Consider the following 20,122-nt stretch of genomic DNA (forward strand, 5'->3'; position numbering starts at 1 on the left):
AGGTGGAATTCCTTTCATTCAGCTTTTTAAAAAGGGAACAGTCTCACGGTGGTGGTACTCAACTGGAGACCTTGACATTTGCTTCATGGTTTCTTTTGCATTTTAATTGAGAAACAGCTTGGGTGCTTTTTGCTATTTTATTTCTTTATTAAAAGTGATAAACTGGAATGGGAAGGGGAATTGCTACATCTTTTGAAAGTCAAATTTGCAGACAGCTCTACTTGGAAATTTTCTGGCTAAGAGTAGTATTGTGACCAGGAAGAGTTTTCCACCTTCTGTTTCATCAGAACTATGATGGAAAAAAGTAGAAAGTACTGGCTGTGCATAGAGAAGGTTGTGAGTGAGCAATATGCATTGAGATTGGTTTTCACTTGAACTGTAGTTAAAGACTGTCTTACTTTCAAGTAGTTTTAGGCTGTCAGTATTGATTGATCTCTCTAATTTATAGAGTACCACCTAGCTTGATATCTTGGAGGCTTTCTACAGTTTTACTTTATAGCTGACATCATAAAAATGTGCTTTCTAAAAATTCTGCCCAAATGAACCGTGCTTGCCAGTCAGATTCTGCACTAAAATGAAGAGCATTCACGCAGCAAAGTTAATTCACCAGTTTTTGCTTCTTCAGACATCTTGGCTCTCTTTTGCTGCCACAGCACACTCTTTGGCTGGTAAGCAGAAATGATTTTTTAGTCGTTATCAGTTGTTCAGTGGCCTATGACTGGGTGTGTTGGTGGTCCCAGTCCAGTTACTAATACATAGCTTTTCTGTGCAAAAAAAAAAAAATTCTTTCTCCACAACTGAAGTCAAACCCACCATTTTCACAGCATTGTCAAGGGATCTTGAGATCAAGTCCCACCCTCTCATGAAAAAACAGACTTTTTGTTGTTTTCTTTTTTGTTCAGTATAAGCTTGAAATTTACTGCTGCACCATCTCAACACCAATTTTTTCCAGTGTTAATCTTGAAGTTTTCATTGTTTGCTGTACTTCTGCTTTGGGCAGAGGGAAAAATCCAGGCCAGGCAATGTAGAGAGAGTACTCATGGCTGGAAAGAAGGCAGGACCTTGTAGTAAAGCAAAGCTGTTTAAGGCACAAAACCATATCCAAGACCAAATGTCCATGCAAAATGTTTCATGTATGCATCTTTTTCCTTTGGAAAATGGTAGAAAATTCCTGTGAATTGGCCTGCAGCTGAGCAAACAGTATATGCAGTTTGGGAATCCTCGTGCTTTAGCAGACAGACAACTTTGGATGCCCAAATTTGCTCACTGTCTGGGATTTGCGGCCTCAGCCAGAAATTGGTTATTGCCTTAGGGAACTTCTGGTCAAGTCAAGATGGTGAGAACCTGCCTGCATAAGAAAGTTGAGCTTTACCACCAAGAGAATGCAATCATGGTTGAATTTAAGCTTCTGAAATCTTCTGGTACTGGCCAGTGAAGCTTCTGAAGCTGGTGGGCCACAGACTTGAGGAGATGCTAAAACTGGTTGGCTGTTCCCAAGTTGCACTGATTTGATTTGTTAGTGCCCCACAGTGCCAAGGTCAGATCCTGCAGCCCGTGAGATGCTGCCATTCTGCAGCAGTTGTCTGGGGGTTTATATTTTATGGTCAAAAATACCAAAATTACAATGCAGAATACAGGTTAATTTTATCATAGTTCTTGCCATGACTTTGTCAATGTTTATAGTACATTTCAAAGACAGAAAATGCTCCCTCTACCCCTTCCCAACTTTGCCTCCTTACTCAGCATTTCTAAGCATTACGTGTACGTGTCTGGACTCCACATTGTGAAGGAAGCTGCTTAAATTTGTTATCCACTAGGCATAAAATTGTAATCCCCTTACCTGCTGATTTTTCATCAATTCCCTGTGAAATAGAAAGCCCTGACTCTCTTCAGAGACAAGAGTGTCTGGAGAAGACTTGATAGTTTCAGTCTAGAGGTTTAAACACATTTACAGACTTCCTTTGTTAAATGTGGCTGATTCATTTAAGAGGTTTATTCTCTAATCAGATTTGTCCTTTTGGAGTTGTGTGTGGAATCTTTAATAGTGGCTGTTGTTCAAAGCTTCTGGGAGCTGTGCTTTCTCAGAGGAGAGGAAATCCTCTTTCAGGCTAGTTATTCATATAATTGTTTAATTTTTCTTTTTAAGATCATCTGTACCTCACTCTGCAGCCCAGGCAGTCCATCAAGTTTTGGCAACTGTTGCTACAAATCAAGCTAAACAGGTATTTTGATATAGAGCCCTTTCCCTGTGGAATACTTACCTGGGCATGCTCAGCAGAGTTTGGGGGTTTAATTTTCATAGCTTGCCCTGCATTCTTGACAAACCATTTCTGTATCTGTGACCTTGACAGTGTGATGCCAGGCATATCTATGTTATGTCTTGACTTTTCTCACTTCTGAAGACATGCAGTTTTCTGGTGGCCGCAGCCTTGCTGCAGTGAGGGTTGCAGCTAACAGCAAAGGAGGCTGTTAGGTAGCTACAACTAAATTTTACACCAAAGAAATAAAGTTACAGGTAATCAAGGGAGAGAGTTCTTTATTACCCTGTTATTCTACTGAAAATATTGCTTAATGGTTGACAAGCTGCTGGGTTTTATAACTATGCATCAAAAAAACCCAATGCAGCAGTCTTTGTCCTCTGGAATCATTGAGCTGCTGCCCACAGTGGCTTGCTGACTTATTGAAAAGGCTGAGAACTGACGCTGTATTTAAGTGTCAAGTCATAATGGGCCCAAGAGTGCAGAGTTCTTCTAATGCTGCAACCACCCACCTCTATTTTATTCATAAGTCACTGCATGACAGTGCTAATAGCAAACTAATGTCAGAAGGATCTTTGTTAATGGGCAGACTGCACTGACCTGAAGTGGTGCTGTGTTTTAGACACCTCTGACAAGCTCAATGAAGAGCCAGACTCCACCTTCCTCTGTGTGTGCACCCTCTCCTATGGCATCCACAGCTGCTCCAACATCATCTGGCAACAAGATCTCAGGTGAGTTGTCTTTCTCTTGTGGAGATGCAAATAAGGCCTGGATGTCTCTTGCAACATATCAGGGTGCACAGTCCAGAGAAGTGAGGATACTGAGGAGAAAATATTTGCCTCCACTGAGAGGTTACTGTGCCAGTCTTGAGGGGGAGAATTTGTAAAACAAAGGTACAGAAGTGCAGGAGAGTGGTTTTCTATACTCCCTGTGTTTTGTCTGTTGCTGCATCTAGAATTTAGTGACACAATTCCTTGTTCAGAGGGCACTCAAGGCTTGTAACTCTTATCAGGAAATGCAGAAAGCACATCTACAAGGCTGCTGTGGTTTGACAGCAAATTAAAAACAGCTCTTTTGTTTTTAAAACGTTAAAATCCTGCTGATTTTAAACATTTTAAATGTGCGGATTTGATTTTTAGACACACAGAGGAGTACCTGAACTAGCTTAATCTAATTCTGTTGAGCACTGAGCTGTAGGACCAACTTCAGAGCCAGTTCAGACACAGAGATCAGTCTCATAGAGTTGGGAAGCTCCTAAAGAAAGGAATGCTCAGTTTACAGCTTAAAGAGGAAACATTAATGGAAGGAAGCAATTGATTTTTAATGTGTATTAGATAATAATGCTTGCATTGGACATGGCTTTATAAGCCTCTTGCATAAAAGTCTGAAATCCATGTCTGTTGGTCTTTTGCCTTTAATCCGTGGATGTAGGTTGCCTCTTAGCCAGGGGTAAGAAGCAGTAAAAATAGCTAGGAATCATAATTTGTCTTGGCAAATGCTTCTTAAATTTTGGTTTATTGAAAATGTCAACTCCTGAATTTGACAGCACTTCATTTTATTAGAAATGTATTAAATTATAGACTGTGTGTGCAAGCTAATCCCTGCTTTTCTTATAGATAGATGACAGGGTGCTTTGTTTATTTTTAATTTGTAAGTTTATTTTTAACGTATATTTATTTGTTGTTCTTGTAACTTACAGGACAAGGGACAGTAAAAACAGTTACAGCTGTTTCTTCTACTGTGACATCAGTGCAAGCAACAACTTCACAGCTTAACAAAACATCCTTGTTTTCTTCTGCAGGGTCTGTATGAACATTAAGATTTCTTTGTAGTTGGCATTAAATATGAGTATTGGCTGTTACAGCAGGTGTTGCCTACAAGCTGTGCAGTGCTGTAAAATGGCACCTGCAAATGTTAGACTGGGAGGGCAGGGGTTGTACCAGAGTCCTTTGAAGACCTTGTTTGTGGAAGCCTGAGTGAGGTCTGAAGGTCTGTGGGACTTTGACACAATGTCATATTGCTCTGTCAGAGATTTTTCAGTGTATAACTAATCAAAAGTACAGGATAACTGGTTACTTTTCGGGTTTATCTACAGTGGACTGTTGAACAAGTGCCCAGTTAGAACTTGAAATATGTTCTGATGGTCCCACTCGCTGAATTACTTCTTCATTTTAATATAGCAGAACAAATTTTGTGTTTTGGCCTGAAAAAGTAATCAGTTCATGAAGGTGACAAGAGGGGCCCCAAGCCATCTGGTGGTATTTGTTACATAACAATAACACAAAGCAAGGCACGTGTTATGAACATACAGTTGCTCTGAAATTTTTCTTATGGAAAGGTATTTCAGGGATGGAAAAAATCTTTATTTGATTATATCTTACGTTTAGGGGAGAAGGGTAATTCCTTAGGAATGATTGTTTGAAATTCTGCATGTTTACTGGTCTAGCACTCAAGTGAATTTCTCTATCAAGTTGGCACCATTAAGTCTTTCAAAATACACATTCAGATGGGTGATTTCTTTCAGTCTTGCCCATTCCTCTGCATGTTTTTTAAGTGGGTGCTACACAGATGCCTTGCTGGGCTCTTCAGGGAGCTAAAAGAGTCCTTTTGAGTGATGGAAATTCAGATTCAAAAAGCAAACAACCCTGCCTTTGTCCCATGTGCAGTGCCTCAGTGTGTAAACCATATGCTAAATACAGTGCTGTTGTCAGTGATGTCTTAGTCCCATGGCCTGACTTCTCTATCAGCAGCTGGTCTTTGAGAATCAGAAAAAGCTTAAAAAGCCTCAGGGAATGAAGATCTCTGCAAGACTCATTATGAAAGATCACAGTATTTTTGCAAGACAAAATATTTTCAGTGTAAAGTAGTCATGATAATTTTTCATTTTTGTCTTGCTATGAATGACCTTCTTTTTGATGGATGGTTGTATCCGGTCATTCCCTTCTGCACATGCACTGATTCTGCTGTTTTAGCTCTTTCAAACTCTGGTTTCCCCTGTGGTTTTTCCTCTCACCAGTCTCCTCAAATCCATTCAGATTTTGGTGCATGGGGAAGAAATGTGCAGCAGAAAGGAAAGAATATGGAAGGATGAGGGCTGGTCAAAAGAACTTTGAACCATGACTCCCTTTAACCCTCTAGAAGCCTTTCAGAGAGGGAACAAATGGAGCAGTGTATGTGTGCTTCTCTCTTCATGTTCAGTCCTTGGAGAAACTGCTCCTGTGTGCCTGGCTTTGTGCAAGTCTGTACTGGAAATCTGAGTCTCAGAGTTGTGCTCATCATATAGTTGGAAATTTCAGCACTTTGAGCTAAGTCATTCTTTCCCTTTCTCCCCTCTCCTCCTAGGTCTGTATTTAATTTTGGTGGTGTCACATCAGCTGCTTCATCACAGACGCTGCCCAGCCTCACTTCCTCACAAGGTTAGTTTGGGAGAGTGTGCAAACAGCATCTCTTCCCTCTTAACAGAGTGTTTACTCTTCCTAATCCTTGTGGTTCTTGTTCTCTTTTGCATTTCTAGTACTAAAATTGCAATATATTTCATATTGCATAATATTGCAATAACATTTCATACATATGCTGGGTTCTTCCCTGTAATACACAGAAATCTGGGCCACCCACCTATCAATTAAGCAAAATATTTGTTGCCAAGAACATTAAGGACACACTAGTTTATGAAAAGGATAACATCTGTAGTCATTTCCTCTGCTGTTTTTAATCTGTAGATTTAAAGTTACTGAGGTGGACTGACATAGAACTGTTATCCAGTGAACATTTAGGAATCAGAGGGAAGTGCTTGGAATAGCTTTGTGTTGCTTCCAAAATTGAAGTGACAATACATAGGCTGCCTTTTCATGTAATAGGTAGGCCCTACTTGTTGAGTCTCTTAAAAGGGAACTGATAAAATCTGCTTTGTAATGTTTTTGAAGCTTTCTGCCGTTAATTTTAGTCTTGCAGATGAGATCATACAGTCAAAAAATTCGCTCCCAATGTTGTTTGTTCCTCTGATAAAAGATATCACCTCTTCTTACAAATCTTGGCTCATTTCTATCCTTAGACCATCACAGCTACAGTAATGCTACTGATACTCTTGATGCTAAGCAGAGAAAATGAAGTGGGCTTAAAATTTGGAGATTGACATAAAAGCTTAGGTAAATAACACAGATAAAGCAGGAGTGGGAGGTACAGGAGGCAGGCTTGAAAACCACAGCATTGTGTGAGGCCAGGTACTTCACTCTGTTCTGGAAACTGGTAGGAGCACCTATGTCTCTGTAATTGATAATGGAAGAACTACAGAATGTAATTTCAGGGCCTTAGGAGGGGGAAAAAAGCTACATTATTGAGTGTCATTTACTTAAATATACTTAATATAGAGGAAAACACAAGGATTATACCAGATCTGCTAAGAAGCTTTTACTCTGTTGTTTGATCTTCATGCAGATTTCCTGTATTTTGTCCAAACACCGGTGCAGTGTTTTCAAGTCAGAATTTGTTTGGTGCTCAGAAATGAAGTGACAGTACATTAAATAAAACTAGCCCAGTCTCCCTTAAAACTTCAGCGGTTTCACACTGTTGGACAGCAGTGTAGTTTAGAAATGGAGCTGCTTTGTCAATTATATTTGAGAGTTTTTCTCTAGTTTTTCAAAGCTGAAAACAGCCTGTATCAAAGCTGGTTGGTGGTCTATAAATAGCTGAATTTGTAAAGAAAGATTTGATTTTGTAGAAGACTCTTCAACTGTCAGAAAGTATTTTTATGACCTTAACTGTTCTGAGCCATTGGTTTAAAAAGAAAGTGCTGTAGTAAATGTGAGGAATTTTTTACCTGAACCAAGTAAGAAGAGGTGAAAGTGGTGTCAGTAGAAAATTATCTGTAATAACCAAGTCTTTCATGTTTTTATCAAACTGCTGAAAAAGAAATAGAAGCCAAAGGCTGGAGTTGTCTGTACTCAGAGAGAAGGGTGGTTAAGTGGAGGCTGTGATGTGACAGTTTGTCACTGCTACCCTGGCCATTAAGGCTTCAGGTGTCACTGCTGTGTCCTGAATGGATATGAAGGTTGCAGTTATCTGATGGATAGAGGCTTTATAGTTTTGAGGCAAGAACACTGACAGTCTGTGAAGCACTAAAATGGACCATTATTGCAAGAATGATAACTGAGCTTTGCATACCCTAACTCCATTTGTTACCTCTGTCTCTCTCACTGACAGCCCCTGCAAAAGAATCAGCCCAGCCAGATTCATTTTTGTTTGCTGGGAGTTCCAAACTTGGAGCAATCCCCGAGCCCTCCTTTGTATTTGGGTCCCACAAATCAGCAAGTGCTCCAGGAGGTGTAGCAGGAGGCAGCTCCTCAGCAGATGGCACCCAGTCAAACAAAGCTGCTGCAACATCATCTTCTGCTCCTTCCACAACATCTGGCAAGTTGGATATTACTCCATCCAAACCAGGAGATCACTTGTTTCAGGGCAACCTGGCTGGGGAAACTCTTGGGAGCTTCTCAGGACTGCGAGTTGGTCAAGTAGATGATAATGCCAAGACCACCAGTAAAGCACCATCTACCAGTGTTGCAGGAACACCGTCAACTAAAGTGTCTACAATACCTTCTGGGTTTAATTTTTCTGCTCCCCTGACTTTAGGAAAAGCTGGAGAAGCTGCTTCAACATCAGTCACGTCAGCTGGCACAGCATCCCTGTCCAGCAGCACTAGTGCCACAGGCAGTCTCTTTGGCAATGTCCAGTTAACCAGCACAGGGTCTTCTGGGGTGTTTAATCTTGGAAGCTCTGGTGGCAGCAAACCCACCTTTTCATTTGGTATTCAGCAAACAAACAGTATGAGCACTTCTGCCTCTGCCCCTTCTACTCTCCCTGCTTCAACATCCCTCTCGTTTGGAGGTTTCTCAAGTTCGTCACAAACTGCTGTCCCTGCTACAGCTTCCAGTAAGTCTGCAGGGGATGCCAAATTACCACCTGGGTCAGAAAAAACATCTGAAAATGAAGCTGTAGCACCTGTGTCTTCACCTCCAGTGCCACAGCCCCAGGCACAGCTCTCAGAGCCACTTAAAGAACCAGCTTTACCCCAGGCCACAGCTGGGGACACTGTCCCAGAGGGCTCTGGGACCACAGTGGCACCACCTCCCCCTGACACTGTGGCTGCTCCCACCTCCACCAGCGATCTGAAGGCCCCGGTGCCTCCCGCTGTCTCCACAGTCGCCCCACCAGATCAGAATGTCTCAGCAACAACCTCCACAGCAAGTGTTGCCTCTCCTGCAGAAGCCACAGGTGCTCTGGCCGCTACCTCTGATGTTCCTACAGGTGTGCAGAGTCCAGCTGCTGTTGCCTCTGTGTTTGCCCCCACTTCTGCAGGCTCCTCGGTGTTCTCTCAGCCGCCGAGCTCCAGCTCTTCTGGCTCGGCGTTTACCCAGCCTGCCGGGGAGGCAGCTGCTGCTCCTTCCACACAGCCCGTTTTTGGGCAGCTCCCAGCAGGTACCACAGCATCCTCTCCCTTTGGGCAGCTCACCACCAGCACTCTGTCCACGGCCACAGCCACCACCCAGGCTGCCACCTCAGCCTTTGGTACTTCTGCTTTTGGCACCACCACCACGGGGGGCTTTGGCCAGCCAGCCTTTGGGCCAGCACCAGTCTTTGGACAACCTGCAAGCAGTTCTGCAAGTGGCTTTACCTTCAGCCAGTCTGGGTTTGGGACAATGCCAGCCTTTGGCCAGCCAGCAGCTTCTACAGCAGCCTCGAGCAGTGGGAATGTTTTTGGATCCCCGGCCAGCACCAACAGCCCCAGCTCCTTCTCCTTTGGCCAGCCAGCCAGCACGGGCGGGGTGCTCTTTGGGCAGAGCAGCCCTCCCGTGTTTGGGCAGAGCACTGGCTTTGGGCAAGGGGGATCTGTGTTCGGTAGCACTGCTGCTGTCACCACCACCACGTCCTCTGCTGGGTTCAGCTTCTGCCAGGCCTCAGGTAAGAGCAGAGCGTTGGCCCAGTGGCACTGTCTGGCTTGGAGTGTATCACTGGGGAAAGCAGGATGGCATTCATGCCTTTTTTTCCCCTATGGCACCTGATGGGTCTCATTTTTCTGGTTTGGTTTTGTTCTGTTTTGTTTTCAATTAGTAATAACAAGAGCTGCAGTGTATGTGAGAAGCAGACTAATGTTGGAGGCAAAAGAAGCTTTTGCTCTGCTTCACTATTCATCAGCAGGCCTCTGAATGTAGCCTTGTCATCCTTCATTTTATACTTACTAGTCTACCTTAATTTAATTTTGAATTACATATTATCCTGCCTGCTGCACAGTAACTGGAAGTGTTGTAAATTGTTGCACCAAAGGCACAGAGCAGCTTTGAGACCATAACCAAGGCAATGAATAAACACAGATGCAGCACTTCCTTCAGTGGCCTGCACTGAACAAATGCAACAGTGGATGTACATGGCAAAAAAAAAAAAAAAAATTAAGCCCTCAAAGTGGTGGCTTTGCAGGGAAAAATCTGTTAAATCCACTTTTGCATTTGGAAGCATTTCAAAATTAAATATAGCAGTAACACAAGCTTTAGCTACCTGTCCACACAGTTAAATTGGATTCTTGCACAGACCAAGCCTCCTTGGTCAGTCCCTTTTTGTTCTCCACATGCTCAGTGTATTGTTGGGGCTTTTCCAAAGGTTATTCTGTACAATCTTCAGAGAGCTCCCAGGGAAAAGTGACAAGTGCATTGTAATAATGGAGAGCATGTATTTCCAAGGAAGAAAAACTAATTAGGTTCATTTAATTAAAAATGATGGCACTGCAGGCAACTGCTTGCTCATTTTAACTACAGTAGCAGAGAACAGTTAAATTGTGGGAAGTGAACTCTGCTCGAGAAAGGTGTTCCTAATTATAGAGATGCAAGTTTTATTACAAAAGGCACATTTAAGTGAAGTGGGAAATGGAAAGGGGAGTTCTTTTTTTAATCAAAACATTTCATTATCTTTAACAGGAGTCTTCAGGTAACAAAGCTCAGATCCTCTTTACACAGGGGCAATCAGAATGCTCCAGTGCTTGTGCACGACTTGCAGTATTATTGTAGCCACGTTAACAGAAATCCAATTCTCTTGGTGTTAGCAACAATCCCACAAGTGAAAAGGCCTTCTATTGTCTATATTTAAGTTGGCCAAAGAGAGAATGAGAATGACTTTCATATAAACTATCAATGTAATTTATTATTTGTGTGTTGGCACATGCTTTGTATTTGTCCAGCCTAGATATGTAACATAATTTGTATCCCCATGCAAGACTTGTCCTTATCCTGTCCTGGTCTAGTGTCACCTTCCTGAATGTCTTACACTGTGGTAATAGTGTTGGTGGTTAATTTTCCTTTTTTCTCATAGGTTTTGGTTCTAGTAACACAGGTTCTGTATTTGGGCAAGCAGCAAATACTGGAGGCACTGTCTTTGGCCAGGCAAGTATTTATGGCTTTTTGTAGAAACAAAGGGCTGTTACATGTGGGGGACTTGGTCAGGGTTCCCTATTTCTGATAATTTATTTAAAAACACAGTTTGATGTGTTAAATAAAAGATGTCCCAGTCTGTACTGGAGATATTTGCTGTTGTGGTAAGCACCAGAGCATCTGCATAAATACTCCAGGGGGTATTCATGTATGGAGACACAAACATTTTATCACATGCAAGATAAGATAGATGCAGTAAGTCTCTTGCCTTTGTTCTATGCTAAGTGGAAAGTAGGGCAAGTGTAGGGCAAGCCTCGAAGGCATTATTCTATGCTGTGGACAAGATTTAAGACAGACTTAAATAAAATTTCATGGCATTCTATTTTGGAAAGTGATTGCTGGCTGCTTTGTCAGCCCCTTCAGACATCCAGAGAAAAGGCCCAGGCAGAACAGCCTTGGTTGGGAGCATGTGCTGCTTTGACTTTGCTTAAATTCGTTTTTTGTCCTTTTTGTGTTCTAGCAGCCATCTTCCTCCACTGGAGGCTTGTTTGGAACTGGAAGTGGTGGGAGAGGTGGAGGCTTCTTCAGTGGTTTGGGAGGAAAGCCAAGCCAGGATGCAGCCAATAAGAATCCCTTCAGTTCCTCCAGTGGAGGATTTGGATCCACATCTTCTCAGAGTGAGTGAGCAAAACAAGAATACAAGATGTGCTGTGATTTCCATCTGCTTTTGTGAGCCCATCTGCTTTTCTGCTGATTGTTTTCGAGTAAATTGTGTGTTAATATGAAAGGCTTTGAGGGAGTAACCAGAGTATGTGTGATGTGCAATCCAGAATTTTTCTTCTAGGTTTATGGAAAACAAAAGCCATTGAAACAAACAAGCAGATGCAAGAAGTGTGAATAATATCTATATTCTGTAGAGAATTCTTGTCTAAATCCTTCCTTAAAATGAAATACTCAAAATTCTTGTCACTGAATTTCTGCCTCCAACTTAGTTGGAAGTTAGAAAGCTTTGATCATCTCTCATCACCCTAAGACTGTAAAAATTGCAAAGAATCAATATGTGAGGGAGAGAATTTTTGTTAACCTCTGCCTAAATGTTAATATCTTTATGCAGCACATACAAGGTACTTTATCAAAATTTGCTGTGACCTATGGATAGGCAGGTAGAAAGCACAAAGAAGGGGAAGCAGTGGCTGAACATGAAAGTTGGGAAACAAAGGAAAACTGTAGAATTAGTGCTGCAAGTGGTTAGAAGTAGCACTTGAAGCCTTAAGAGAGAAAATCCATTTATTTTATTACATCTTTAATGATCCATTGGGATTAATGGTCGAGGTCAGTTTTCTAACCTTGCTAATTTAATCATTTAATGCAGTTCTGGGGTTTGTGATGAAACAAAACAGATGGTTCACCACAGAAAAGCTTTGGTTGTTCTGTGTCCTGCCTCTAGATGCAAAAACTCCCTGTAGGCTTATGAAGGATGAAAAAATTAGTTATTTCTCATCAAGGCTGGAGAAGTTTGGCTCCTACTTTAAGGTCCTGTTAGATAATCTTGTGTAGAACTACTGAGCATTGCCAAAACAGCTAAGAACCTTTAATTTGTGGTTTGCTGATATTTGTGTTGTCTGGAGAGACTGATTGTAGCTGCTGGGATTTCTCACTTAAGGAATTGTCTTTTACTGACTGGGGCACAGGATGCATCTAAACAAATTATCCCTCTTGGTGATTTACTAGATTGCAGCAATAAAGGGTTGTTAGTGGTCTATCAAATCCAGATCTTGGTGCAACTACAAAGTCCTGTAGGAATTAGGGAAAACTTGGCTTCTGCCTGTGTTGTTTTCAGTGTGATGTTCATTGTGTGCTTGGGGGTTGTGGAAAGAAAAGTAATTTTCCCTTCTCCTGCTTCAACTAATGAAATGCAGTGTAGAATATTGTCTGCTCTGAGTATTGGCTGTTTATAAATATTCCTCATCTCCCCAGATTCTTCAAGCTTATTTGGAAACAGCGGAGCAAAGACTTTTGGCTTTGGCAGCTCCTCCTTTGGAGAGCAGAAGCCTACGGGCACTTTCAGCTCTGGTGGTGGAAGTGTGGCCTCCCAAGGCTTTGGGTTCTCCAGTCCAAACAAAGCAGGTACTTTGGGAATGCACCCACTAGGACAGCCCTCACTGTCTGGGAGATATTTGCTGTTCTGCCACTTAGCTGTCCACAGCCTGGACTCGGTGCACGGACAAGAATTGTCTCTGAACAATAAATGAAAAATAATGGCTGAGTGAATGGAGCTTTAACTGGTGGGTCCAAGGCAGAATTTTACTCTCTCTTATGCAGCATCCAGTAAACCACATCCTCAGGTGTTCATTCCAAAAATTTCTGTTGCAATTTAAGGGCTGAGAGCTGTGTAATTTAGTTCTGGTTTTATGTTCTGTAAAGTCAAGAGTACAGAACATGGAACTGAATACATTTTTCCTATTTTAGATACTTCCTTGGAATATTATCTTACAAACTTTGCTCTGGGTTTTGTAACCTCTTTTATCCCCATTTCACTACTTAAAATAGTGGAAAAAGGAAAGTGAAACATGTGAATATGCATTGCTAAAGAGAGTCTTTGCTGACCAAAGCTTCAGCCCCTGGGATAAATGCTCTTAACTTCCTAGAGATAGAGGTAACAAAATATCTGATCTGCCTTTAAATAATTCAGGCCTAGCATTTATTTTTTTTCCAGACCTTTTGTGTTTACAGCCAAACAGTATCCATTACCTTGGCATGGACTGGAATTTCACCCTGGGTATTAAAATGTGCAGTGGTATCCCATCCTTATCCCTGGTCAAATAAAAGAGCAGGTGTCATTCATGTTCCACAGTGAAACAGGCCAATAATATCAGCAGATGAACATATGGAGAAAAAATCTGGGTAGAAATCCATTCAGAGCTGCAGGAGGCAGCTAACCCCTGAACAGAAATTGCCAAGAACAGAGATAAGTTCTCAATTCCCTGCAGGCAGTTCCACTGACCTGGCATTTAATCCTTCCATTTTAGTTTCCACCACTTAAACCAGGAATAGATCGTACCCTACCTCCCAAATCTTTGCATCACTGAAGCACCTAAAACCCAAGTTTGCATCTACTCTCTGATCTTAAGAGATGGGGGAGGCTTGCCAGTTGCAGTTTTCTTTCATGCATTCAGGCACTTCTCTTACCCATATCTCTTGCAACAAAACACCCTGCAGATTGGAATTAGTTCTATAAATTGGTGTCCCTATGATAGGATGAACACCCCGTTATCTACCTGGAAAACTGCTCTTTGTTTTCTCTCTCTGCATTATTGTTTATGTGATATTCTTGTCCCCTTTTTTGCCTCTGTTTTGCTCAGGTGGCTTCGGTGCTGCTCCAGTGTTTGGCAGCCCTCCCACTTTCGGGGGATCCCCTGGGTTTGGAGGGGTGCCAGCATTCGGTTCAGCCCCAACCTTTTCAAGCCCTCTGGGCTCAACGGGAGGCAAAGTGTTCGGCGAGGGGACGGCAGCAGCCAGCGCTGGAGGATTTGGGTAAGCCAGGGAAAACAACCCCCTTGCATGACAAGGTTCTGCTTGGTTACCTCTGCTTTTACATGAAGAATATGTTCTGTCACTGACTGGTAAGATCAAAGTGTCCTTGGTTTGATTGTTTAAAAGACAAAACCAATCAAGGTATAAAACTAAAACTCGCACCCCAAAGGAAGGAATGAGTGTGGTCATTTTAATGCTGGTAACTCCCGTGTTGAATCTTTAGCTTTTGAGATGTCAGCTTGCAGCTCCGTGAGGAAATGCAGGGGTATTTTGTATTTTCTCTGTGTGCATTTAATGAGTGCAAATCTAGGGCTACAAACTATGCCTAGCAAAGAAAACAATTATTGTTATCTCTTACTCTGTCCAGACACTTTATCCTCTGGTTATATTTGGGCTAGAGATGCTAATGAGAATTCAGGCTGTTCTCTCACCTGTGGGATGAGGCACTTGAAACAGTCTGTGCTCCCAGAGCTCTTTATATTTATCCCTTCCTGATTGTTTTTACCTGCTCCTGTGTCCCCTAAGCCTGTGTTTGGCACCAGAACAGAGAGCACATCATTCCTTGCTTTGTTCATCAAATACAAAATTCCAAACCTTGCCAAGCAGCTTCTGCAGAACGCAGCAAATGCAGTTGTTCAAGCATTGTGCTACCAGCCAGCAACACTCCTTCATGTCCTGCAGTTACAGTCAGACTGAACAGAGCCAATTAAAAAAAGAAAAACCTCCAGTGTGGAGAGGAAACCGGATGTCTCCCCAGTCTTGGTGTTTATATATTTCATAAGTGTTTGTCTCTTAGTCTGGTTTCAGGGGGAACTGCCTTTACATAAGGCACAGGGGACATCCAGAAGTGTGACTTGTTAATTCCCTGTGAGGTGTGGGCAGGTACCCCTGAGCTGGGGCAGGCTTCAGCCACGTGCTCCTGCTGTCCAGAATGTGCAGCAGATTGAGGAGTCCCTTTGGAAAGGGTGAAAATACAGGCAACTTAATTAAATCTTAAAAGAAGCATGTGTTTGTAGGGATGACTTAGCTTAAATCAACTGCTAGTTTGTTCAGTTCCAACATCCAGCCATTGTGCTGCAGGATTTTGTACTGAGACTGGATCTGCTTAGTGACAACATGGAGAGCTTAAAGATAAAATGGGATTCAGAACAAGCAGCATGTTGATGGAAAAGAGGTCTTGCATAAGCAGTCTGCAGACTCAAGGAAGATAACACAGTGACTTAACTTGTGGGAAGCTTTGACAATTTTTTCTCTACTAGAAAGGTACAGACTCAGTCTGATATTTTCAGAGTTACCTGAGGATGTTGATTTTAAAACTTTAAAAGAGTGTGCAGAATTCCCAGGCATATTTACAGAAATCCAAATCTCATCACAAAATGTTGAGCAATAGTTTAATTCTGCAGTATAATGTAGCATCTGTGCAGGACTTCCTTTTAGCCTTTCTCTTGAAGTGAAACTTTAAAAATCCCAAGTCCAAAGAAGTCACTTGCAAATACATGGTGTTGTATTAGCTCGAAGTTGCTGAGAATACTCTGCTGACTTAAATACATGTGATTCATACTGCTTCAATTCTGAAAAATCTGCATCACTCAATAAATTATGGGGGTGGCAGAAATAGAAACCACTACACTTCTTCAGAGCCTACAGTTCCAACTGTTGGTGGGCAAATAATGTTTTGCTTTTATAAACTAACCTCAAGTGCATCTCAGTTGTGTTTTGCACAGCAGCTTTACAAAAGACCTGAAAATTTGGTCAAGATAGACTGGATTAATATGTTACCAGGCAATGACTGCATTTCATGTCTTTTATGTGTCTGGAAAAAAATCTTTTCATATTAAGCTGTTTCTTAAACTGTGTGTAGCCTTTCCAACAGGCCTCTTCTGATTGCAGCTGAAAGGAGCAGTTTGAACCACAAGTTTTCTTGTCACTATTTTCACCTCCTCTTCCTTACACAAGATAGACAGGATTTGTGTGTTGTAGCACAGTCCTGAGAAGATGGACCAGTGTAAAACCTCTTGTTCTAAACACATCACCCAATCTTGCTTCTTTTTAGAAAAACTAAAAAAAAAATCTGTTGTGCTTTTCCTAAGAAAAGCACATTTTGTGGTTCTGAGTGCTGCCTGCAGTACAGAGGTGAGAAGCCAAAGCAGGACCAGAGATGCAGAGTCACAGAGCTGCCCCTGGTATCTGCTGCTGTCTGTGGAAGCAGTGTCTGGGAGAGGAGAGGTGATGTCCTTTGCCAGGTGAATTGCTTGTCACATTGCTACCAGGGCTGTCTTTTGTCTGGAGAGATAGCTTTTGATGTAGGTCTGTGTTTTGGGTTTTTTAAAGTCTCCTAGATGTGGATGGATGGAGAGGTGGGTTAACGTGCTGTCAGGTTGTGTTTCAAGTGAGAAATGACAGGAGTTTGTGTGAGACACAGCCTGGCAGAGCTGGCACCCTGTGACGTGTCCAGCTCTGCTCAGGCTGCTGCTGGGTTTTAGGATTGTTGTTCACTTGCAGAGCTTTAGCAGAAATTGTCATTTGGAAATCTTGTGTCTGCATTTTGCCCACTTTAAGTTAAACTTGAAGGTCGTTCTTTGAGAACATTTCTTATATTCAGAATGGAAGGAAGGGCAGAGAAACATACTGCATGTCATGGTCTCATTAGTGTGTCACACTGAGAGCTTTGTGCTGCCTGGTTGGACAGAGTGGGTGGAGAAAGACACATTTCCATATATAAAAGTGTTTCTCATTTCAGTCCCCAAAGGCAATTAGGGAAGTGATTAGTTAGAGGTGGTGGGGAGAAGTGCCAGGTTGGTGCAGATCTTCAGGGAAGCATTGAAACCTTGTGTGGTTCAAAATGGGCTGGGGAGAGAAAGGAATTGAGAAATTTGCACATTTCTCTGGGCAATGGGAAAGGAACCCTCTGAAATTGGGGAATCTGGGTTTTGTATCTGGGCTCTGCTTTGTGCTCTGGCTTTGAGCACCTCATACCAATTCTGTGTTTGCTGCCCTGTTGGTGAAGTGAAACGATGCTGTCCTCTTGGTGAAAACCACACACGGGTGAATTAAAATAGCATCCTGTGGCCGAAGTTTGTATTTCCAAGCACTTGAAAACATACTCTGTGTGTGTCAAGAATGGGACCTCTCCCAAAGCAGGAAATGTCTTTCCAAATGAACAATTATTCATATCAGCTGGTCTCAGCCTTTGATGCATCCTCGTTGTCGTGGTTATGGGGACAAACTTCCAGTGTAAGTGAGAAGATGTTTGCAAACTCAGTTTTTCTCTTTAAAACCTGCAGGTTTGGTGGTACCAGTAACAACACAGCATCATTTGGCACCTTGGCAAACCAGAACACACCCACGTTTGGCTCCCTGTCCCAACAGGGCACAGGCTTTGGAGCACAAAGCAGTGGATTCTCAGCTTTTGGGACAGGTGGAGGAGGTAGGAGAGGCTAAAATCACCCTAACAGCCCCCATGTCTCTGGTTTTCCCTGGAAATTGGGTGGGACTCCTCAACTCTCTCCCAAAAATCTGCTGTAGGGAAGGCACCATGTCCATGGGAATTGAGGTGCAGGGTGGATATAGCACCTTTTCAGCCTTCAGCTCCTAATTCCATCACTGATCTGCTGTGTGCAATGTCAGCACATCACTGCTGCTCTGCACACCTCATCTGATTATTGCTTTTCACCCCTTCTGTGGAGTTGCTCTTTCTCCTCAAAGGAAAATACTGAGAAATAAGGAATATTTCTTCAGTACCACGTGCTTGGATATCAGTGCTGCAAGTACTTAGTGTTAGAGGAATATGCACTGAAAAATTGAGCTGGAGCACCAACAGCCAAATGTTTTTCTGCTGCAGTTCAGTGAAGCCACAGTGATTTAGGCAGGGCTCAGAGCAGAGCCTGTGCAATGCCACGTTCCCTGGTGGCTGCCTGACACCAGGGGCCTGCATTAAGCACAAACCACCTCCAGAAAGCAGCTCAGAGAGAGAGGAGCAAACCAGGCACATTGTCTGCAGGGCTGCTAATGAATGACCTGGCTGATGAGCAGTGAAAGCCAAGCCCTCTTAGGAGCCAGGCAAGTCACATCTCTTGTAGATGGAGATTTGACTTTCATTGTCTGCTCATTGCTTTTTTTTTCCTGGCCTAAGGCAGGAAAGAAATATTTTTCAGTCTGTGTGTGGGAAGGGACATTTACTACAAATCCTACGCATTCATTTTCCATTTTACCAACTATTTTTCTTGCTTTTCTTTCAGGGTTTGGTTTTGGATCACCTAACACGTAAGTACCATTTTGTGTCTTAACTCTTCCTTAAAAATAGGAATTGAATCAGAATAAAGAATGGAATGGTTTACAAGAGCAAACTCCGAAAATAGCATTTAAATGCTAGTTCTGATTTCCATTTTGGTGATGCTGCAGAGGTCAAAGTCCAGGCTCTGGATGTGAGCTTTCCAGTGAGGTTTACCTGTCTCTTAAGAGAAAATTTCCACTTGGATCATGCTCCTTCTCCACCTCTCAAGGACATGATGTGTGTGCTCAAGCTCTGTGTGTGAATCAGGAGTCTGCTCCATTTATCAGGTTGAAACAAGGAATGAAATAAATTGGTACTTTTGTGGCTGAAGTAAGATGATGATTTACAGTTAAAGTTTAACTCTGTCATCTGCTCTGCCTCTGCCTGGCTGGATCCCTTCCAGCAAGTTTCTTAAACTTTGTTTCCCTGTCAGATGGAGAGAACATGGATCTCTGCAGATGGCAGCCTCTAGAATAAGCACAATTATATCTAGTTCAGTGTGTGTTGCTGCAGGCTCAGGTGAAAGAGGCTGGAAATACTTTTGTGTTCTCATAAAAAGCTCCTGGTACTAAGGAGACTGGAGGTTTGATTGAGAGATCTGCTGAATTAATGCTGCCTGAGGGAAGCTCTAGCACTCACTGCTGTGGTTCTCTTTTTATCTTGCTCCACAGATCTTCCTCTGGATTTAGTGGATGGAGAAGCTAGGAACATCCTGAACTTTTCCTGTAGCTCCTGCATTCATGAGTCACCCACATGATCGATACCCAACCAGCTTTTCTTCTAAATATGAGTTCTCAGACTTTTTTTTAAGAAAAAGATTTTGCTTATTTTTATGCAATACTTGCTCTCACTCTATATTAAACTATTTTATCTGGCTTGATGTTTTCTGTGGTGGAAGGGTTTATTATCTTCCTGCATCAAGAGGAGATGGTTGTGTCCTGAGCTCAGTTTTCTCTTGTCCATCCCTTCCCTACACAAGGGAGTAGCTCCAGTTGTTCCTGACATAAACCAGCACATTTTTCATTAATAGAATGCCTGATTATCCCAGCCTCTGAAGAAGGGGCTGAGGTTTGGCCTGCTAATTTTAAGTCTAGGATGGGGCACATGCTTATCTCAGTGAAGTGCTGAAACTGAGTCATGTGTGAGCCAGAGGCTTAGTGGAGAAATAGGAAATTATCTGGGAAGAAGCTGGCAGCGTGCAGAGCACGTTCCCATGGCAGTAGCATTCAGCAAAGAGGTGGGAAGTAAAAGCTCTCCTATTTTTACCTTTCTGTAACTCTTACAGAACCCCAAAAATGGAACTCAGGTTCTGGGGAAAACTTCTGGCCCTGGAAGCAGACATGACCTCCGTCTAGAGCCATTAGTGATTTTGCTTTTTTTTTTTTTTTTTTTTTTTTTTTTCTTTGGTTGCTGGATTCTACTGTTGGATACATTTTTTTTTCTAACAGAGATGAGATTGTGCTTTTTTTCCTGTAGCTTTTGGCTTTAATCAATATAATTTGTGAAATTCTCATGTGTTTATACTTGAACATACTAAACAAATGTTTTAAAGAATGCCCCGAAGGCTTCTGGCCAAACACTTTTTCTGTTTGATGCCTCTGACCTCCATGAAGCCTCCAAATGATGCAATCAGGTTTTGTTGCTCT

General features: G+C 42.4%; 1 protein-coding gene across 3 annotated transcripts in view; it reads left to right on the plus strand.

Annotated features, from left to right (window-relative positions):
- The window catches only part of NUP214 (nucleoporin 214), a 38,510-nt gene extending 19,154 nt beyond the window's left edge, over positions 1 to 19,356 (plus strand). For 2 of the 3 annotated variants that reach the window (XM_030286512.4, XM_012578331.5), the window contains exons 25-36: positions 2,147 to 2,222; positions 2,881 to 2,989; positions 3,958 to 4,060; positions 5,601 to 5,674; positions 7,458 to 9,212; positions 10,611 to 10,681; positions 11,190 to 11,346; positions 12,647 to 12,796; positions 14,032 to 14,203; positions 17,488 to 17,630; positions 18,442 to 18,466; positions 19,148 to 19,356. In XM_030286512.4, the coding sequence (XP_030142372.4) occupies positions 2,147 to 2,222; positions 2,881 to 2,989; positions 3,958 to 4,060; positions 5,601 to 5,674; positions 7,458 to 9,212; positions 10,611 to 10,681; positions 11,190 to 11,346; positions 12,647 to 12,796; positions 14,032 to 14,203; positions 17,488 to 17,630; positions 18,442 to 18,466; positions 19,148 to 19,181 (2,869 nt within the window). In that variant the 3' untranslated portion in view covers positions 19,182 to 19,356. The remainder of the gene's footprint in view (positions 1 to 2,146; positions 2,223 to 2,880; positions 2,990 to 3,957; positions 4,061 to 5,600; positions 5,675 to 7,457; positions 9,213 to 10,610; positions 10,682 to 11,189; positions 11,347 to 12,646; positions 12,797 to 14,031; positions 14,204 to 17,487; positions 17,631 to 18,441; positions 18,467 to 19,147) is intronic. The other variant, XM_030286511.4, reaches the window with a different exon arrangement.
- Positions 19,357 to 20,122: the final 766 nt, after the last annotated feature.

The sequence above is a fragment of the Taeniopygia guttata genome, chromosome 17, assembly GCF_048771995.1.
Source record: "Taeniopygia guttata chromosome 17, bTaeGut7.mat, whole genome shotgun sequence".
NCBI lineage: Eukaryota > Metazoa > Chordata > Aves > Passeriformes > Estrildidae > Taeniopygia > Taeniopygia guttata.